General features: G+C 58.7%; 6 protein-coding genes across 6 annotated transcripts; 4 read left to right on the top strand and 2 right to left on the bottom strand.

Moving 5' to 3' along the window:
• Positions 1-3,154: 3,154 nt before the first annotated feature.
• Positions 3,155-4,684, top strand: DCS_01484 (2-nitropropane dioxygenase; the record flags this gene model as incomplete). Its single annotated transcript, XM_040798816.1, has 6 exons — positions 3,155-3,278; positions 3,412-3,984; positions 4,067-4,095; positions 4,161-4,246; positions 4,312-4,491; positions 4,576-4,684. The coding sequence occupies 6 exons, from the start codon at positions 3,155-3,157 to the stop codon at positions 4,682-4,684; spliced, it is 1,101 nt and encodes a 366-aa protein (XP_040659699.1).
• A 296-nt stretch (positions 4,685-4,980) lies between these two features.
• Positions 4,981-5,558, bottom strand: DCS_01483 (putative peroxisomal protein POX18; the record flags this gene model as incomplete). Its single annotated transcript, XM_040798815.1, has 3 exons — positions 4,981-5,147; positions 5,247-5,444; positions 5,543-5,558. 3 exons carry the CDS (start codon positions 5,556-5,558, stop codon positions 4,981-4,983), a joined length of 381 nt encoding a protein of 126 aa, XP_040659698.1.
• A 1,632-nt stretch (positions 5,559-7,190) lies between these two features.
• Positions 7,191-8,473, bottom strand: DCS_01482 (uncharacterized protein; the record flags this gene model as incomplete). The annotated part of the gene is made up of 3 exons (XM_040798814.1): positions 7,191-7,245; positions 7,327-8,169; positions 8,235-8,473. The coding sequence occupies 3 exons, from the start codon at positions 8,471-8,473 to the stop codon at positions 7,191-7,193; spliced, it is 1,137 nt and encodes a 378-aa protein (XP_040659697.1).
• Positions 8,474-9,412: 939 nt separating this feature from the next.
• On the top strand, positions 9,413-10,260 carry DCS_01481 (GAF domain nucleotide-binding protein; the record flags this gene model as incomplete). Its single annotated transcript, XM_040798813.1, has 4 exons — positions 9,413-9,451; positions 9,482-9,586; positions 9,690-9,810; positions 9,905-10,260. 4 exons carry the CDS (start codon positions 9,413-9,415, stop codon positions 10,258-10,260), a joined length of 621 nt encoding a protein of 206 aa, XP_040659696.1.
• A 2,514-nt stretch (positions 10,261-12,774) lies between these two features.
• Positions 12,775-15,576, top strand: DCS_01480 (C2 domain containing protein; the record flags this gene model as incomplete). The annotated part of the gene is made up of 2 exons (XM_040798812.1): positions 12,775-13,007; positions 13,080-15,576. The coding sequence occupies 2 exons, from the start codon at positions 12,775-12,777 to the stop codon at positions 15,574-15,576; spliced, it is 2,730 nt and encodes a 909-aa protein (XP_040659695.1).
• A 784-nt stretch (positions 15,577-16,360) lies between these two features.
• Positions 16,361-17,950, top strand: DCS_01479 (uncharacterized protein; the record flags this gene model as incomplete). The annotated part of the gene is made up of 1 exon (XM_040798811.1): positions 16,361-17,950. The coding sequence occupies one exon, from the start codon at positions 16,361-16,363 to the stop codon at positions 17,948-17,950; it is 1,590 nt and encodes a 529-aa protein (XP_040659694.1).
• Between the last annotated feature and the right edge of the window lie 727 nt (positions 17,951-18,677).

The raw sequence follows: 18,677 nt of genomic DNA, 5'->3' as shown, positions 1-18,677 counted from the left end.
TGTACTTGCTTACATACAACTACGGAATATTACTGTACTGTACAAGTGCAGATTGCGCTGGTACTTGCGCACCACTACCAAATCGTGACCAGCTGGCTACTAGGTACCTAGTATTTATTACCTTTGTGCTTGCAGTACTCAGTATGTTGTGTAACGGCCATCTACAACTATCCATCCAAAGGCGCCCTAAACAGATATGGCGACACATGATTCGACGGGTCGGATAAACAGTGACATGCGAACCTTGCGTCGCACAATCTTGCAGGCGCGATGGCGATGCGGCATTTGCTCCCTTTCTTAGACGCCAGTCGTCTGAAGTCGAGTGACATGTTGCCATTTCCCTTCCTTCCGTCGTCCGACCAACCGCCGTCACCGCCGTCATTTGTTCAAAGTCAACAGATGGCCAGGCACCAAATACAAATACGGAAGCTGGTAGGAATACAAGTTAGTGTACGTCCGTCCCAGATATCGTCAGCGCGTGTACGTGCACTCGTTTCCACGGTACAAGTGTCATCTCATGAAGCACGGCGACCGATCGAGACAGTCAAGGCCAGCCGTCGTGCCGTAGCGAGATGAAGGGGTGGTGAGGCGAATGAGAGATGACGACGGCTAGGCGATGCAATCTCGTCCAAATCCCGGTCGGTCCGGGTCCAGGTCCAGGCCCATTTCGAGAGCGAGCGAGAGTCGACAAGACTTACTCACCTGCTGACCGCACGTGCCCCCATCCATGAGGTGTATGAACGGACTGGCATGCTGGTGGTGGGTGCCTTGGGTAGGTAGGTCGGAAGCTCCCCCACGACGAAGCGGCGACTGTGAGTATCGGGCACGAGTGGGGGGGGGGGCCTTGGGCACGCACTCGGACTCTCCACTCGACATACCACACCGCTGCCGCCTTCTCCCGCCTCCTCCCGCTTCCACCCCTCGCAGCAAAGGGTGAAGGGTGAAAGTCAAGTTCCGATGACGCATTATTTCGGCCTCTTGGCCGCCGAATCCTTTGCTCGGGCGATTCAAGAGGGAACTGTCCATGCCGCCATATCTATGCGGAGTGCCAAGAATCTTGCAGAGAGGATAGGGGCTGTGAAGTGGAGTAATTGTGCGTAGCAGGTACCAACCGTGCTGTGTCCCCCTTACAACTCGGCTTCAGTGATTGCTGCTGCTCCTGGTGGTAATACTGGGTCAGTGCTGGGGCATGTTGGCCAGCAGCGTTTGAGGGAATGCACGGTACACCTTGTCGGAAGTCCAGCAAGTACCGTTCGGCACGGCACCTTATACTCATACCTACAGCGCATGTACACCATAACCATACTCCTCGTACCTACGGATGGTGAGACTTCCACATAAGCCAGTAATAACTGCTACTCCGTACTACGAAGCAAATATCTGCCTTGTATCCCGTAATGGTAGGCAAGCAAATACATGTAATCTTGTATTAATGCCATGTGCTCCGTACATGAACCTATCTCTCCTACTCTGTACCTTTGTATGCAAATACTGCAAGTACTGCAAGTAACACTACAACTACAGTGTACAAAGCACAAGTACATCTTATTCCATCTACAGCAATAACCAGGTAACAATTACTCCCGTACTCTGTACGGAAGGTACATGTACAGTTCAGCAGGGAAGTCACCAAAGCATGTCCGTGTACTCCGTACGGAGTAATAACTCCGTACGGAGAGTACAGTGATAATTACTGTCATAGCAGTCATTAAAGCATGTACTGTACTTAGGTACATGTACGAGCGAGTGCATGGATAACAGCCTGCACAAGAGCATGTTCCATGAGTTAATAGTACTTTTGTGCACAAGCTACAAGTACATGTGCAATCATCCCACATCGTCGCCAAGGGACGGAACCTCTCATACGTTAGTAAGTGCTCTAAGTAAGTACTTGAATATCCCCGATCATCAGGGCACTATGCTGCGGGCTTCTTCCATCCTTGTCTTCTGTGCATTTTACCCCCCAATCGCCGGCTACCGGGGGAGAAGATGCTCGCCGCGCCCATCGTCGGCCGGAGAAAGGCGCTCGCCATAATTACATGGACATGTACAGCGTTGTTGTACGTGTACACCTACAAAAGTACAGTGCAGCGCAAGTGCTTGTAAACACCAAAGCACAGAGTATTACTTGTACATGAGATTACCGGCCAAACGTCGGTACCACGAAACTCCGACGAGATTGTGCAGACGTCGTGGCATGCAGGCGAGCTGGCTGGCAAGCTGAGAATGATCAAGGGGAACCTTGATGGAGCAGCCGGGGTGCACCATGCTCGGCGCGAACGAGTGGAGGAGTTCGACACGAGCTCGACGACAATATTGGCCTCGGCCCAGCCTTCCCCTCGTCCATGAAGCAGGGCAAGAACTCGTGATCTGCGTTTCTCCGGGAGGCGTCGTATCGCGTGCATGCTGATGCTGTTTCTAATGTCATAACGTGGCAGTGCTACTCCGTAAAGTCGGGATTTTTATATCGCAATACTGCAACGCAACACGCATGTGTCCGGAGATGCAGTCGGCCGATGGCGGGCCGGCAATGCTCGGGAATGCGGAGGGCTTCGATGAATGCCCCAAATTACGAAGCAATTTAGTAGTTGGGAGGGGAGCGTCCAGGAATCACGGAATATAACCAAGTACACCATGGAGAGAGTACAGTTACACTTTCTTTAGTACACATGCACATACATACTTAAGTACGGAGTACAGTACAAGTACTTACAGTACGTACTTGAACACTGAATGCAAGCTCATACCACCACAGCACGGAGTGCATGTACAGTGGGGGTGTACATGTAAGTACACATCTTCAGTAAATACAGGAACAGTTCAGTAAGTACTAGTTATGTAAGTACAGTAGGTACGTGCCGCGCCCACCTAAGTACATGTACTCCGTACACCTACAGGTACTGTAAGTGCATACTTATAGTACGTACGTATTAGTGCCGCTGACTAATCAGTATACCTCATACCACATCTCCATACTTATCGAGTATAGTCGGTACCTACCCGGTACTCTGCCGCGCTTTCCTTGTCGCTGCAACTGCCTATAAATGACGCTTGCGTCACTCTCACAACATGTCCCGTTCCGCCTTGCCCTGGTATTTCCAAAGGTGACTGCATCATAATCTGCATAGCAGTACTGCGGATAGTAAACGGCAAGATGTCGACGGCGCGACTTCAGAAATGGTTCCCCTGGGCCTTGTCGCCCATCATCTGCAACGGACCCATGATCGGGGCTGCGAGTCCCGCCATGGCCACCGAGGTGACCAAAGCGGGCGGTATCGGTATGGCGAACCCGCGCGTGGCGACGTAGCATGGAGAGAGATTCTATCCTGTTCCTTGTCCATCTTACTTTATTCTGGCTCTCGTTCCATTCATTCCTGGTATCCGTATGCACACGCTGACGGTGCCACGCAGGCTTCCTCTCCTGCGTCTTCGACGTCAACCCGGACTCGGCCCAGCTCACAAAGCTCGAGGCCGAGCTCGTCGAGGCGAAGACTCTCCTCGGGGGGTCCGATGCCGGTGCCGGTGCCGCTGCTGGCCCTCTCCGCGTCGGCGTCAGCTTCATCACCGGCCACAGTTCCATTGGCCATTTCTCGTCGACGGCGCTGCCCATCATCGTGAAGCACCGGCCGGCAGCCGTCTGGCTATTCGCTCCGGCCGCGTCTCCAGACCAGCGGGGACCGCACGGAGCCGTCATCTCGGCTCTCCGGAAAAGCCTTCCGGCTGGGGCGGGACCGCGTGTCTTCGTCCAGGTGGGCAACGTTGGCGCCGCGCGCGAGGCTGTCCGTGACGGCGCCGACGTCGTCGTCTGTCAGGGCATAGACGCCGGCGGCCACCAGTTCCGTCGTGGGGCCGGCGTCGTGAGTCTCGTGCCCGAGGTGCGGCGCATGCTCGATGAGGAGGATGAGTTTTCGTCGTCCGACGTGGGCCTGCTGGCTGCCGGGGGCATCGTCGACGACAAGGGCGTTGCGGCCGTGACCATGCTCGGTGAGTGGTGCCGGACGGCGCGGGAACGTGCCGAGAAATGAGGGAGCCCGTCGTCGCTAACGCCGGCTCAACTCGCCTCCAGAGGCGGAGGGCGTCGTGATGGGCACCCGCGTAGGTTGCTCGTCCGGGACGGCTGCGGAAGTCGGCGTCCCTTGCTCGCTAACCTGCATGGACAGTTCACCGTCGCCGAAGAATCCGTCTACCCGGATCATCGCAAGCAGCTCATTCTCCACACCGTCGACGGCGGTTCCTCGACCTTGAAGTTCGTGCCCGGCGGCCGAGGGACGAGGAAGGCGGTTGCGCCTGACGCTGACCCGTCATCCACAGGTCGCCGTTTCATGATCAGCTCAACAGCAATGCCCTCTGGGGACCGCTGTACGACGGTCGAGCCATCGCAGGGCCCATCCACGAAAAGTTCCTGTCCGGCACCTCGCTCGACGAGTGCCGAAAGAGCCTCAAGGAGGACTATTCGGCCGAGGAGTCGGTTCGCATGATCAACACCTGGGCGTGAGTCGAGTCTGGGCCCCCGAACCCGAGCCTTTTCGTCTCTCCCCTTGGCACCTTGGGTCGCTGACGAGATATTCTTCCAAGCGGCACCGGCGTTGGGCTCGTGAGAAAGGCCCAACCGGCGGGCGAGATTGTCCGGGAGGTGCGCGAAGGAGCCAAGGCGCACATGCGCAAGATCGCAGGACATTTGTAAAATCTCTGCCGACAATGAGACGCTCCCTGCAGCGGCACATGCTCCTCTATCCATTCCATGGCAGCGGATCACCGATGACGAAGGGGGGATCCGGGTGAACATGATCAAGTGGCTTCGCTGCCGAACGGGACGTGTGCAAGACCATGCATGCATGCATGCCCAAGCTGCATTCCCCGCCCTCGACGTAAGTACGCACGTATATTTTGTATCCTGTACTAGCAGCAGTAGTAGTATCGTGCCGCATTGCTCCGCTCCCTCCCGACCCTGCTCATGCATCACCGCCGGGCGCTCGCCCGTTACAGGTTGGCCTTGGCGCCCTGGGCCTTCTTCATGATGGGGTCCAGCTTCGTGGCCTTCATGACGTCGCCCTTGATCTTGAGCTTGCCGGACATGAAGAGGCGCTGGGCGTTGGCCTTGCCGAGGACAAGGTTGCCGAAGTCGTCGTCGGAGAGGGAGAGGGTGACTAGGACGCGACGACGGTGAGCATGCGAGCAGGCACATGCCAGAGTCGTCCAGGACGGTACGGCAGGGGTGGGTAGGTAGGGTGGGGAGCTCGCCGTACCTGTGGGCTTGGTGCCGGTGCCGGCGCCGACCTTGCCCGTCTCCTTGAGGTCGATGTGCCAGCTCGCCGTCTCGCCCGCCTTGTTCTTGAGGGTAAAGGCGAAGACGGCGTTGCCCTGCTTGATGGCATCCTTGCGGTCGGCATCGCTACCGAGCGCCGCGGCGATGGCGTCGAAAGCCTGCGAGGCAGGGAACTTGGCTGTTGGGCGGTTTCCGTCAGCATCCGATGGCATGGAAACCCACGACGCCTCGCTCCGATTCCATAGCCTTGCCCGGATCGCGAGAAGCGTCACTCACCGTTGGCGAGAGACATTGTTGCGTGCTGCGTTGGCAGAAGGCGAGGACAAAAAGAGCTGGCCTTTGGGGATGATGGTTGAGGATGAAGAGAGATGGCGAGCGGACGAACGAGGCAAGTTGGAAAGTCGGGGCAGAATAGCTCGGCTGTCCATCTGGGGGTGGGGAGGAATTGATTGAATGCGACGACGGAGAACGGCGTGCCGGTTATGTCGAGGTGCTCGCATGTGACGGTAACCTCGGCCGGAACGGCTGACAAGATGTGCGCAGTGAATGCTGTAGGGAGTACTTTGACCGGGTAAGTACTAACTTGGTACTGTATGTACTGTACTACTATAAGTACAGTAATAATCTGTAGCACAAGTATTGGTAGGCGTCGGGGTACATTCAAGTGCCTGCAAGTACAGAACCCAAGCACAGTACTCCTGCTACCCGTACCTTTCCCACAAGTACCCCCACTGTACGTACTGGGTAGGTAGTACTTACGGAGCCCAGTCCGTCGACCTACAGCACAAGTACGGAGTATTGTTATAGGCTATTTGTGGCCTGACTACTTGCTCCGTACGGAGTACGGGTTCGGCGTAATGGTCTCAATCCCACAGCCAAGTACGGAGTATACGGAGTAATTAGTGGAACGATCCCTAATGCTGCAGGTGTACTAGCGGAACTGTAACTGTACAAGGGACTACAAGCAATTACCACCAGAAGGAACGCCGTGCAGTGCAAGCACTTGTACTACTAGGTACAGATACATAGAACCCGCTTCCCCAGGGCTACCAACTTCCCAACCACCTACTTAAGTAGTACTGCACAGTAAGTACCTAGTACTTGTACACCTACTTACAGCACTTACGTGTACTTACCTGCACACCTACAAGTACTGTACAGCACTCTTGCAACTATTTACTGTACTAGGTACCTTACTAGGTACTAGAGGTACCTTGTAATTACAGTGCTGTAGAGTGCTGTTGGTGCCGACGGACCTTGTGTGGGGATTGGCCCGAATGCGGCTGCTAATTGCAGCGTTCAGCGCACCGATGCCCGCCCAAGACCCGGACCGAGCCAGCAGCAAGCGGCAAGTCGCGCAAGCGGACGCATGCACTCGTGAACCGGTGCATGCAATCATACCTGCCATGGATATGCACCTGTGCAAACTTGCTCGTAATCGTACAAGTCATCGGGTTTCATGACCGCCAAGACCGAAACGGATCGTGATGTTGGTCCGAAGCCGCTTCCCGGCCGCGTTGCCATCACCCCTTCACCATACTCGGCACTGCACAAACCTTCCACAGAACGGCACAGCACGTGTTGGGGAGAGGAACGAAACCGACGTGGAAGCGTACTCGTACATCTTCACCCTGACCGAGGTGGCATCGGCCAATTCCATAATTCGCCTCCTGCGAGACAAAATGCTCCTTCAATTGGCCGGCGACGGAAATCAGTGACGGTCCATCCATCGCACGGCCCAACTTCCAACCAAGATGGAGCGGAGAGGGTGGCGAAACAGGCGTGGCAGTGATGCAATACCGCAGCGGCGGCTTTCTCTGTGCCGTCAAGCACTCTCCGCGGGCGTATGCGGCGGCGGAGCCTTGATTTGTTCGCGGTTGCTCCGATGCCCTCCGTATGGACCGCTATGCTAGCAGCTGCTCCGTTACAGCTCCCAACTCGGCACGGCGAAATTTCGTTGCTGCGGCCAGTTCTCCGGTCTAGCCCATCGTCCAACGTTAGCGGCGTTCACGCCCCGAACCGCCAGGGGAAGGGGGGGGGGGGTGTCGCCGTCGACGTACCTCGTCAGCAGGAGCGTTGCCATCCGCCGCCGCCTCTCCGTGGCATCCTCGGCCGCCGTCAACCGCAGCCAGTCGCCGAGGAGGGCCCTCAGCCGCGTTTCGCTCTTGCCGATGATGTCGATGCCTCGCTCGCTGCAGGCGATCCGGAGCTCCTCCGGCTCGAGCTCCAGCGGCCCGCCGTCAACGATGAGGCGCCTGTCGTCGCCTTCGAGGAAGGCCATGCGCAGCTTGCCCTTGAGCTGCCACATGCCCGGCGGCGTAAAGGCCAGCCGATCCCACATGGTGCCCGTCAGGTGCAGGCTCCTCAAGACGTGCTTTCGCGCCACCGCCGCCGTCAGGCGGGGACTCAGGGCGCCGTGCGGGTGTCGGCCGTCGAGCTCGTCAAAGGCCGCCTTGCGTCGCTGCTCGGCCTTTTGCAGGCTCGTGTAGATTTGCTTCGGTATCCGGCAGGTGTAGGGCACGACGCCGTCGACGTAGACGACGACGAACGCCGTGAACTCGCCGATGACGATGAGCATGAGGCCGAAGAGCGGCAGTCGCAGGAGGTCGTGTCGGACGCGCCAGAGCAGGACCCAATCGGCGCGCGAGAACGACTCGGGCACGTGGTAGGGTCGGAAGACGGACGGCCGGTCCTCGGCGGGCGTCCGCTCGAGCTTCTCCCGCAGCAGCTTGCGATTCCCCCACACGCTCTTGAGTCCGTTCTTGTAAAACGTGAGGTACGCCTTGCCGAGCTGAAAGAGGTAGGGAAACGTCGAGTTGAAGGCGCTACGCTGGGGGGAGTTGAGGGCCGGAGGCCGCGTCGACGAGGGAGGGTTCACGAGAGGATTCGACGCTCGCTGCCGTCTGCCGGCCTGCCCGTCGTGAGCGAGCCGCGACGGCGTCGTAATCGTGACGGACGGCAGGGAAACCCCTTGGGGGCGTCGCAGAACCGAGGGCGAGCATGGAAGGCCGGGGAACAGGCCTCCACGTCCGTGATGCGTGCATCGTCGCCAGGGCACGCGGGAACCCATGGCTGGCCGCGGTCGTCGCTGCCGTTGATGTGGTTGCGCGTGTGCTTTCCTCCCTTCGCGAGGTTGCTGGCAATTCGAGTTTGCAGTCTCGAGCTCTCGCTTGCCTCCCTCCTTGGGGCGAGATAATTTCCCGTCATGGCGTCATCCGTCATTGGTCAGCCTGCTGCACGCCCAGCGTCTGTCGCCTGCACGGCTGGGCGGCGGGCCGACAGCCGCGGCCGAAGCGCCTGCAGGAGGCGCGTCTACTTTCAGTGGTTCTGAAGCAGAAGCATTCGTATCCATCAACGTTGCATGCGCATTTTCCCATCAACTCTCGGCTTTCCTGCGAAAGAACGAGCATACTGTAGGCTGCCGAGCTCCAGCAGCCTTCACCCAGCGGCTGGCAGGCAATCACGATCAGCCACCTGAATGAAGATGGGAATGAAGAGGATGCGAGCGAGTTGCGATGAAATCTCCCGTTTCCGACAAGGTTCGCCAACTGTCAGCCCAGGCCAGGAGAGCTGGAAGGGCCTCTTGTCATGACATCAAACTGGCACGCATGGTGTAATATGCATGGAGGGATGTACTGTATTCATTTCACAATAACGGTCTGTTAGTCGGTTCGGTACCGTATTGCTGCGCAGAGCATGTACGGAGTACCTGCACAGTAATGCCAGCCACTGACCGTCGTACTTGTAGCGGCACATTCTTCCAGAGGAGAGCCGTCGCTAGTCAATCGCTCGTCGGCTTTTTCATTCCGAGGGCCCGATCACGCAATTACTTGGGCACTAGTGCGGCATCTCACACGCATCTGCCTCGTCTTGCACGGATCACGTCCTGCTGTACTCGCTTCTGCTCGTGTGGCACCGAAACTCGTGGTCGCGACTTTCAACAAACAGCCAACATCTGGAGCTGAACTAGGAATCTAGCCGAGGCTGGAGAATCGGCATCACCGCCTCGATCGGGTCCGAAAACTGTGCACCAGGCATTGCCTGCTTGAAAAGAAAGCGAGCGAGCTGATCGAGGCAGGGCCAGGCAGGGTTAGGCAGGGCCAGGCAGGATCAGGCAGGGTCAGGCAGGGCCAACAGCCGAGCAGCATGGTCCGTGTCTCGCATGCGACGGCACAATCTCGTGAGGTCCGCTTTCGCTAATCGACGCGGCTGCAGGTTCATGCGGACGCATCCAACTTTACGCAAAGCGTCACAAAGGCCGACGCGTACGAGCAGATCCTGCTCCAGGCGGAGGGACTCTTCACAGGCCAACGCAACTGGGTACGTTGACGAGCTCGAATGCGTACCTGCCGGTGCAAATGACCATTTCTTAACGGCGCGTGTGCGACCTTAGGTTTGGTGAGATCCATCGCGCTTCACCAAGTACAAGTCGGGGGTGGGACGAACTAACCTCGCTCGGGGAAGCAACCTCGCCAATGCCGCATCGTTGCTATGGCATGCCTACAAGAGCCTTCCTGCGCCGATGCAGGATGTGAACTGGGCCGGTGAGTGCCAAGGTCCATCGGTCGGTCATGAATCACCACGCCGGCCAGCGCGGACGTGACTGACTGACGGATGCATGGGACCCCCCGCCATCAGGTTTCTACGTCTCCGACCCTACGTCGCCGAAGCCGCGGCTCATACTCGGCCCCTTCCAAGGCAAAGTGGCATGCCAAACCATCGACTTCGGCCGCGGCGTCTGCGGCACCGCGGCGGCCACGCAGGAGACGCAGCTCGTCGCCGACGTCGACAAGTTCCCCGGACACATTGCCTGCGACTCCGACAGCAGGAGCGAGATCGTCGTACCCATCCTGGCAGAAAAGGATGGCCGTGGTGCCAAGGAGGTCGTGGCCATCATCGATGTGGACTGTGCCTCCCTGCTTGGCTTTGACGACCTGGACAGGACGTACCTCGAGAAGCTGGCCGAGTTGCTCGCCCGGAGCTGCGACTGGTAGCTTGCCGGCATCCATGGTAGCATGTATCAATGCATCAATGGCCTCGTCGAACTTTGCCCGCGCTCTCGTTGGATGTGACATGGAACCAGCAAACTTTGCTATCGTCCACGTTTCCTGCACAGACCACGTCTTGTCATTCCTCGGCCAGGTCATCTCATTTCTGTCTAGTTCGTCCAGAGGTGCTGCTCTCCGTGACGATCCATTTGGTGCAAGCCGCGGCCCATTGCGATACGCTGCGCGAAGCAATATTCATCAGGTGCAAAAAGCATTGCACCGCCGTCAGCCACCTCCATTGGGCGCTCATTTGCCCATTTGCAGGCCAAGCCAGGTGGGATAGGGTTGGCAGGCATGCCCGTTGATCGCTCGCACAGACAGTTGTGTTGCTCGTGTTCTCAGCTGCTGAGGAGTGCCGTATTTACGCGTAGGCGTCGTCGGCTGAGCCAATGGGTACAGTTGCTCCACGCCTGCTTATTCCTGGTCATCCCGGTAAAGGATCGCAGTGGCATCGGGGACGAGATGATGACGACGTCAGCGAGGCTTGGCGCTGGGGCAAGTCGGTTGGTCGACACGCGCTTGCTATCCAACCGAGCCGGCGGCTCTGGCAGCGTGGACAAGCTGGTGACGAAATCGATTGCATCAAAATTGGTGCGCCGTGACACGAGCAGTGGGTTGCTTGTCGGAGGCACATGTGGTGGCGGGAGGAGCACAGAGTCATGCGTGCCTGGAAGCAAGGAGTTCCGATCGCGGGTGGCGAATCAGACAGTTGGGAATTCAATGTTGGCTGTCCTGACAACGGGGCCCTCGTTCGGGAAACCCGTTGCCGGGGGCTTCTTGGAAGCTTCTGTGGACCTCGTCTAGCTTTCCCAGCCACGTCGGGGCTGACCGCTGTCCTAATCCGAAAGCTAGTACGGTACGGAGCACGAGTACTTGTACAAGTGCACTGTACAGTAAATGGACAGTACTATATACTTGTACAACTACTGTACCTGGTAGTAGGTTATACTGGTCTGCCGCTTGTGAAAGTACTAGGTACAAATAGCAGTACTGGTACAGCGGCACACCAACTTGTACTTGAAGCACAGTACGTAGGTACCTAGTCCGTACAGTAGGTTAGTAGGTTAGTAGTATTACGCCTAAGTACTGTACGGAGCAAGTACATGCCCTAAATTACAGCCCATCCTCCGTCGGCAATGGAGGTACATGTAACTGCACTTACTTACCACTTGGAAGGCATGTGTACGGACTGCGTGTATTACTCACTGCACTGTACCGAGTAATTAGTGTACGTATAGTACATTACTCCGTACAGTGTAGTATTACCAAATGCTCTCGCTTGCACTGATATTACCCGTACTCTGCCCTCTCGTTTGGAGGGTTGCAGTCTAAGCCTCACTACCGACCTCAACCTCGAAACTAAACCTTCCTTCCGCCATGGCTTTCATACGGGTTTGGCGTTAAAAATAGCACAAGCGCCAGGCAATTGGTAGAGATTTATGAATTGTGCCGTCACCGACAGAGCACGATGGCAAGTACAGAATGCCATTCATGCCTCGCTGGCTGATGCTCAGGCTATCGAGCTACTGCTAGGATGGCAAACACAAGGACGGAGTGCTCACGAAGATTTTCCACGAGCCCTCCGTACAGAGCAAGGATGAATGCAGTGCTTGTACTCCGTATGGACTGCTCCGTTGTCCGCACTGATCCAGCACAGCAAGTAATACTGTACTGTCCCTGTACGGAGTAGTTACAACTACAGTACAGTACGGAGTACAGTACGGAGTACTCCGCTCCGTACAGACAGAGCCACAACGTCGGAAGCTCCTCAAACAGGTTGTGCTCAATGCTGCCAATTTGCAAAGCCCCCTTGCAGTGCTGAACCGTTGAATGTCAGTGGAGCCTACGGGCGTCAGCCTCCCTGATTTACTGAACCCCAGCCACCGAGGGTCGGCGCTAAACTCGATGGATGGGTCTCCCGTGTGCAGGCTTCCCCTCTCAGCGAATGGCAGGTCAAGCACAGGCAAAACAAGGCGTCACTAGAATTTCTCATGCCTGTAATACAGCACCGTACCAGTATTACCTACTCCATAATACTTACTCCGTACACGCTCCGTAGCACCTTTGCAGTGCTGTGCCGTAATACATGTGCACCTACTCCGTAGTCTGTACGGAGTATATTCGTTCTCATCCATCCATCTACTGCTTGTTCCCTCGAGCATCTCCACGTTACGACGACATTCTCTCTGCCGCATTTCGTTCCCTCCCCCGCTGATTTTTTTTTCCTTTTCCCCCCCTCATCATCGTCGTCGTCGTCGTCGTCGGCGGTAGCTCCCCTCCCTCAGCAATTGATCCGCGTGCACCGATGTCGCCGATGTAAACAAACCGCTTCACCCACCTTCCTTCGACCATCGCCATTTCCGCTTCGGACCAACTCTCGAGTCTCGAGTCTCGAGGCTCGAGAGCGTAGCCTCCCACACGCCCGTACGCACGCTCGCACGCTCGCCAAACACTGCCATCATGTCGATGAGGGCAAAGTCGTACGCGCTCAATGGCGGCCATACCGCAGGCATCTTCGCCGACATGTCCATCGACGGCCCCGTTATCGGTACCCTCGTCGCCGTCGTCGACAGGGCCAAGAATCTGCCAAACCGAAAGACGATTGGCAAGCAGGACCCTTACTGCGCTGCGCGGCTGGGCAAGGAGGCGAAGAAGACGACGACGGATGTTCGGGGTGGTCAAACCCCTAGATGGTACGTGTCTTTCCATCTGTGCCTCTTGCCACACGTGAACAGCACGAGCTGACCAGCTTCGCCACCGACTAGGGACCAAGAACTCCGCTTCACCGTGCACGATTCGGCCGACTACTACCAGCTCAAGGTCTCCGTCTTCACCGACGACAAAAAAACGGACCTCATCGGCGAGGCCTGGGTCGATCTAAAGAGCATCATCGTCGCCGGTGGTGGCCAGAACGACATGTGGCAGACTCTCACCTGCAAGGGCAAGTACGCCGGAGAGATTCGTATCGAGATTACCTTCTACGATAGTCGGCCCAAGCCGGAGAAGCCGGCGAGGGCGGCGAATTCGTCGGAGCAGGACAACGCATCCCCGAAGCAGAAGACGCCTGTCAAGAGGAGGCCGCTGCCGTCGGATCCCGTCACCGGCGAGGCGCCAGCTCTCCCCGTTTCGCCGCCTGCCCAGCCTTCGCCCTTGGAGCATCGACAAACTCCTCCGCGATGGCAGGGGAATGACGGCCCGCAGCCGGGCTTCGTCGCCACCCAATCACCGCTGCAGTCGGTCGAGTACAACACGCCTCCGCCCGCGAGCCGACAGCACCCGGACCATTATCCAAGCCAGTACTCGCCCTCGCCCCAGTCCGCTTTCGCGACGGGCCGTTTGGATGGTCCCCGTCCGTCACACCCGTCGCGAGAATCGTCAAGTGCCCGGACGCCTTCGCGCCATCGCGACGACCGGGATCACCACCACGGTCACCACGTCCATTCTTCGCCGTACGAAAGGCAACACCCTCCCTTTCCGGAGCATCCCCATGACGCGGTGACGGAGGACTTCCGAGAACAACCACCGTTGGAGGATGGAGCCCCCCCCCCTCCCCCCGCTCACCGCTCCAGTCCCGCCGGCGGTGGCCAAGAGCTTGTTCATCGGGGCAGCTACGACGGTTCGCCTCAAAAGTCGATGCAGTCCGTTCAGATGAGGCAGGATGTGTTGAGGAGCGAGGCTCACAGGCACTCGTCCCCAGCCTATCCGGGGCAGCCCGTCTTCCGGGCCCACGATCCGGCACCCTCGAGCCCGTACCATCCTGCTCCTCACGGCTCGACGCACGAAGCGGCCTCCCCGAGGTACCCGTCCTACGACGGGTACGACCCACCTCACCGATCGATGCAGCCGACGGTCGAAGATGTTCCCGAGTCTCCCCCGGGACCGATGCCGAACACGTACCATCGCCCAGTCGCGCGGATGCACTCGCGTGACGAGACAGTGTTCGAGACGAACCCGAGCGCCGTGCCGCCAAACTTTGGCCGCTCCGCAGGCGCGTCGTCGCATCCGCTGAGCAGCACCCCTGGCCATCACTCGAGCGCCTGGCAGAACCAGAACGGCCATGCTGGTGATGGGTATGATGTATCCAGCAGGGACTACCCCAACAGCCCGGCGCACCCGCAGCACAACCAGGATATCCACCGTCCCAGCCCACGCCGAGACTTTGAACCGCACCACCAGTTGCGAAGCTCGCCAAGCTACGGCCCACCCGACGCGCCCCCCTCGCTGTCACCTGGTCATGACCCCGCGCTGTCTCACGAGACTCCGGAGCAGATGTACGAGGAGAGCCGGACCGGTGGCCAGCATCCTTTGCAGCTGACGACGCCAACACGGGGCCGCCGCCAGTGGGAAGGGTCCCCCACCTATGTCACCTCTCCCCAGAGCTACTCGTCACATCCTCACGATCACCGGTCGGCCGTCACGTATTCCGGAGGTCCCGACAACCAGGTGGTGGTGAGGCGTAGGGCTGTCTCGCCCAGCCCGAACCCGCTGCACACGATCCGCCGCAAGTCCGTGAGTCCCGTTCCGCCTCCGTCGGATGACAGGATGGCGTCGGACGTTCCTTTCAGCCCGGATTCGTACGACGCGCTGAATCCAGCCATGGCATCTCCTCGAGAGGAACAGTCCGCCGCACACGGACGCGGACACGGCCAGGCCGAGGCGGATGAAAAGATTATCATGCATGACGGGCGCGAGGTCGATCCATCCGACCATTTGCCCGTCGAGTCCTGGGCACCGGAACCCTTACCCAAGGTCCAGAATGAACAGCCACCGGCCGAGTCCCGCAGCAGACCGTCGGGAGCACAACCCATGCCCCCCAGTGGGCGGCGGCCCCTTCGCATCGCCACGCGACCGCAGTCGAAGACGGCCGCGCTGCCGCCATCGTACAGCTTCGGAGATGATGCTCGAGGTGCGCCACTGGCTGCCGGTGCAGGGCGCAGCCGGCTACAAAGAAGGGCCCATCGCGGTTCGACCGCTCCTTGGGCGGCCCCGTCGAGCCCGCTGGCGCCCGTGTCGACGGACAACTACCAGGAAAGGCAAGGTCTGTACATAACGACTGGAGGCAGGGACCTGCACGGCGGCGGATCCTGGGGGTATCCGAACGAGAACCAGGCGCCATACTACGGGTCGAGACCTCCGATCCCAGCCAAGATGCCGTTGCCGATGATGAGCGGAGCCAATGGGGGGGGGGACGTGGCGTTGGTGGAGGAGATGCAGAGCATCGATCTCGGTGCTGGCCGGTCGAGGCGGAAGGGAGGATACTAGACGAACGCGACGGCCGATATCGTCGTTGCTATGGTTGCCACTGCTGTCACGTTGGTCTTGCACATGTGAAGATGGACGTGGCGCACATCGGGAATGGGGTTGGAGGGATGACGGCGTTGGAAGATGCATTTTGCTCGATGAACCATTTGATTGGACTTAGCGAGACACACATGGTGGTGGACTCACGCATGGACATGGCATGAACATGGACGTCTTTCCGGACATGACGAATATGTGACCTAGTTTTTGGCTTGGAATTGCTCTGTCTGCCTTTTCCCCGGAATCCAAAACCGATTCTCGCGTGCGGTTGAACCCTTCGTCATCCGGATGCCCGGCCTGGGCGGCGCCCCCGAATTTCGGTGCCGAAGGCAAGGCGTCGGTCCCGAATCCCGAGATTCAGGCACTAGCCCATTCGGGCAAGGCCCAGGTGTCCCGCCTCCAGGCAATGTTCTGCTCTGCCACGACAGACGGTCCAGTGTACAAGTAAGTACATGTACATGTACTTAAGTAAGTACAGTAAGTAAGTACTTTCGAGTACTCCGTACTGCGGCTTGTAATTACTTGTACTTACTTACAGCAGCAGCTGGTACATGGATATACTTAGCAAGTAACCTAGTAGGTACTTGCTACGGTGTCTGCATGTCCAATTTAATGTACTTATTTGTACTTACTTGCTAGATGGACGTAAAAGTCGGAACCACTTTGGCATATCTCACCGGTAGAAAAAAAAATCAGCTCTCGAGGCTCAACATCCCGGCGGCCACTCCGACGAGACATAGCGACAATGGCAGCCCCCGTGGGATCTCTCCCGCAGCTCAGGCTGCCGTCGGGCCCGACGCCCATCACGGCGGAGCAGCGGTACTGGCGAACCTTCAAGAATCAGCTTCTCATCCCGTCGCCGACGAGCTATCCGGTGACGCACATCTCCTGCACGAGCGACTCCTTCGCCGTCACCACGGGCACGCGGGTGCAAATCTACTCGAATCGCACGCGTAAGCTGCTCAAGACCATCACCCGCTTCGGTGACGTGGCCCGCAGCGGCGAGATCCGCCACGATGGCAAGGTGCTCGTCGCCGGCGACGACTCGGGCAAGATGCAAGTCTTCGACGTGAACTCGAGGGCCATCCTCAAGACGTGGACGGAACACAAGCAGCCCGTATGGACGACGAGGTGGTCCCCGACCGACCTGACGACCCTGCTGAGCGCGAGTGACGATTGTACCGTGCGTCTCTGGGACCTGCCGAGCAACGAGCCGACCACGACATTCGTGGGTCACAACGACTACGTCCGCTCGGCCCAATTCCTGCCTGGCACCATGTCCAACATGATCATCTCAGGAAGTTACGATTCGACCGTCAAGCTCTGGGATCCTCGCGTCGGCAAGAACTCGGCCGTCATGACCTTCAAGCACGCAGCACCGGTCGAGGCCGTTCTCCCCATGCCGTCCGGCACGACCGTCCTGGCGGCGGCCGACAGCTCCGTGAGCGTGCTCGACCTCGTCGCGGCGCGGCCGCTGCACGTCATTTCGAACCACCAGAAGACGGTGACGTCCCTCAGCCTCGCCGGCGGTGGTCAACGTCTCGTCACCGGCGGGCTCGAGGGCCACGTCAAGATGTTCGAGACGACGGGCTGGAACGTGGTCAACAGCGCCAAGTACCAGTCGCCCATTCTCTCCGTCCTCGTCATCCCATCCTCGTCGGCCGACTCGTCGCCGTCGAGCGACCGCCACCTCGCCGTCGGCATGCAGTCCGGCGTCCTGAGCGTGCGCACCCGCCTCAGCGGAAACGAAATGGCAAAGGAAAAGGAGCGGGAGCGGGAGATGGCGTCGCTCATCAGCGGCAACATCGCCTCCTTCGACGCCAAGCAGTCGAAGAGGAAGCGCAGGATCGAGGCCGGGAGCCGGCTGGACCTCGTCGGTGAGGGCGCCGACGTCGTCATCGCCAACGACAGACCGACGAAGACGAAGGAGCGAGGCTGGCAGAAGGATCTCCGACACGCCCGCTACGGCCGCGCCCTCGACCAGGTGCTCGACAAGACCTCCCCCCACCACAGGCCCCTCGACGCGCTGCAGCTGCTCCTCGCCCTGCGCCACCGGAGCGCCATGCGCGACGCCCTCGAGGGCCGCAACGAGGAGAGCGTGCAGCCGGTCATCAAGTGGACCTGCGGTCACATCTGCGACCCGCGCTACGTGAGCGTCTGCGTTGAGCTCGGCCTGCACCTTCTCGACCTCTACGCCGAGTACGCCGGCGGCTCGGCCGAGCTGCACGACGGCTTCCGGACCCTGCATAGGAGGGTCAAGGTCGAGGTCGAGAGGGCCCAGGTGGCCTGTCAGACGGGCGGCATGCTCGAAAGTCTGGTGCTAGGGGCCATGTGAAGCGAAGAAGCGGAAGCAAAAAATAAAAATAAAAATGGGACGAATGCGACAGGCGCATCCGGATGGGTTGGTTGTGTTTGCATTGCAGAGGCGTTTGGACTGGGACCGGCAGCCAGAGCTTGACCTCTCCCCCGATCGAGTAGAGGAGGGACGAGACTCTTGCGGTCATGCCGTGGCAAAAATGGGTATGAAACAAGTGCTAGCTTCTTGCCGGAATATCTGTTCTTTAGACGCAGATAGTAACTAAAGTAAATGTCCTATTGCCATTGTTTCCTCCGCAATTCACTTCTGACACCACCTGCCTGACGGCGATCCACGACTCCAGACGGCGGTCGTCTCGTCACCAACGTTCCCACTCGACAGTGGCCATGTAGCGGCGACTGGGCATCGGATGTATCGGTAAAGAAACGGCATCTACGATGTGGCCTAGATATAAACCCTCGTGGCATCCCGCCTGCCTGCCGTCGTCAGCCCGGACCCGCAAACCGCGTCACAGACGCACCATCACACCGATTCTTGCATCCCCCCCTCTCCGCGACGGCCTGGATTCACGACACCCCCTCGGCAGTGTCCGGGTTTCATTTCACACACCTCACCCCCCCTCCTTTCCCTGCATCATGTGCCTGCCATGTAGGCGTACCATGCATGCCACTCGCATGCAGCTGCAGGCGAACTCGCCTCTTTTAGGCAAACCGTCGAACCCCCCCAGCTCACCGGTCCTGCACCA

This window comes from Drechmeria coniospora, chromosome 01, assembly GCF_001625195.1.
Source record: "Drechmeria coniospora strain ARSEF 6962 chromosome 01, whole genome shotgun sequence".
In the NCBI taxonomy this organism is placed as follows: domain Eukaryota; kingdom Fungi; phylum Ascomycota; class Sordariomycetes; order Hypocreales; family Ophiocordycipitaceae; genus Drechmeria; species Drechmeria coniospora.
Note: the sequence above shows the minus strand (reverse complement) of the source record. Positions and strands in the feature narration are given on the sequence as shown.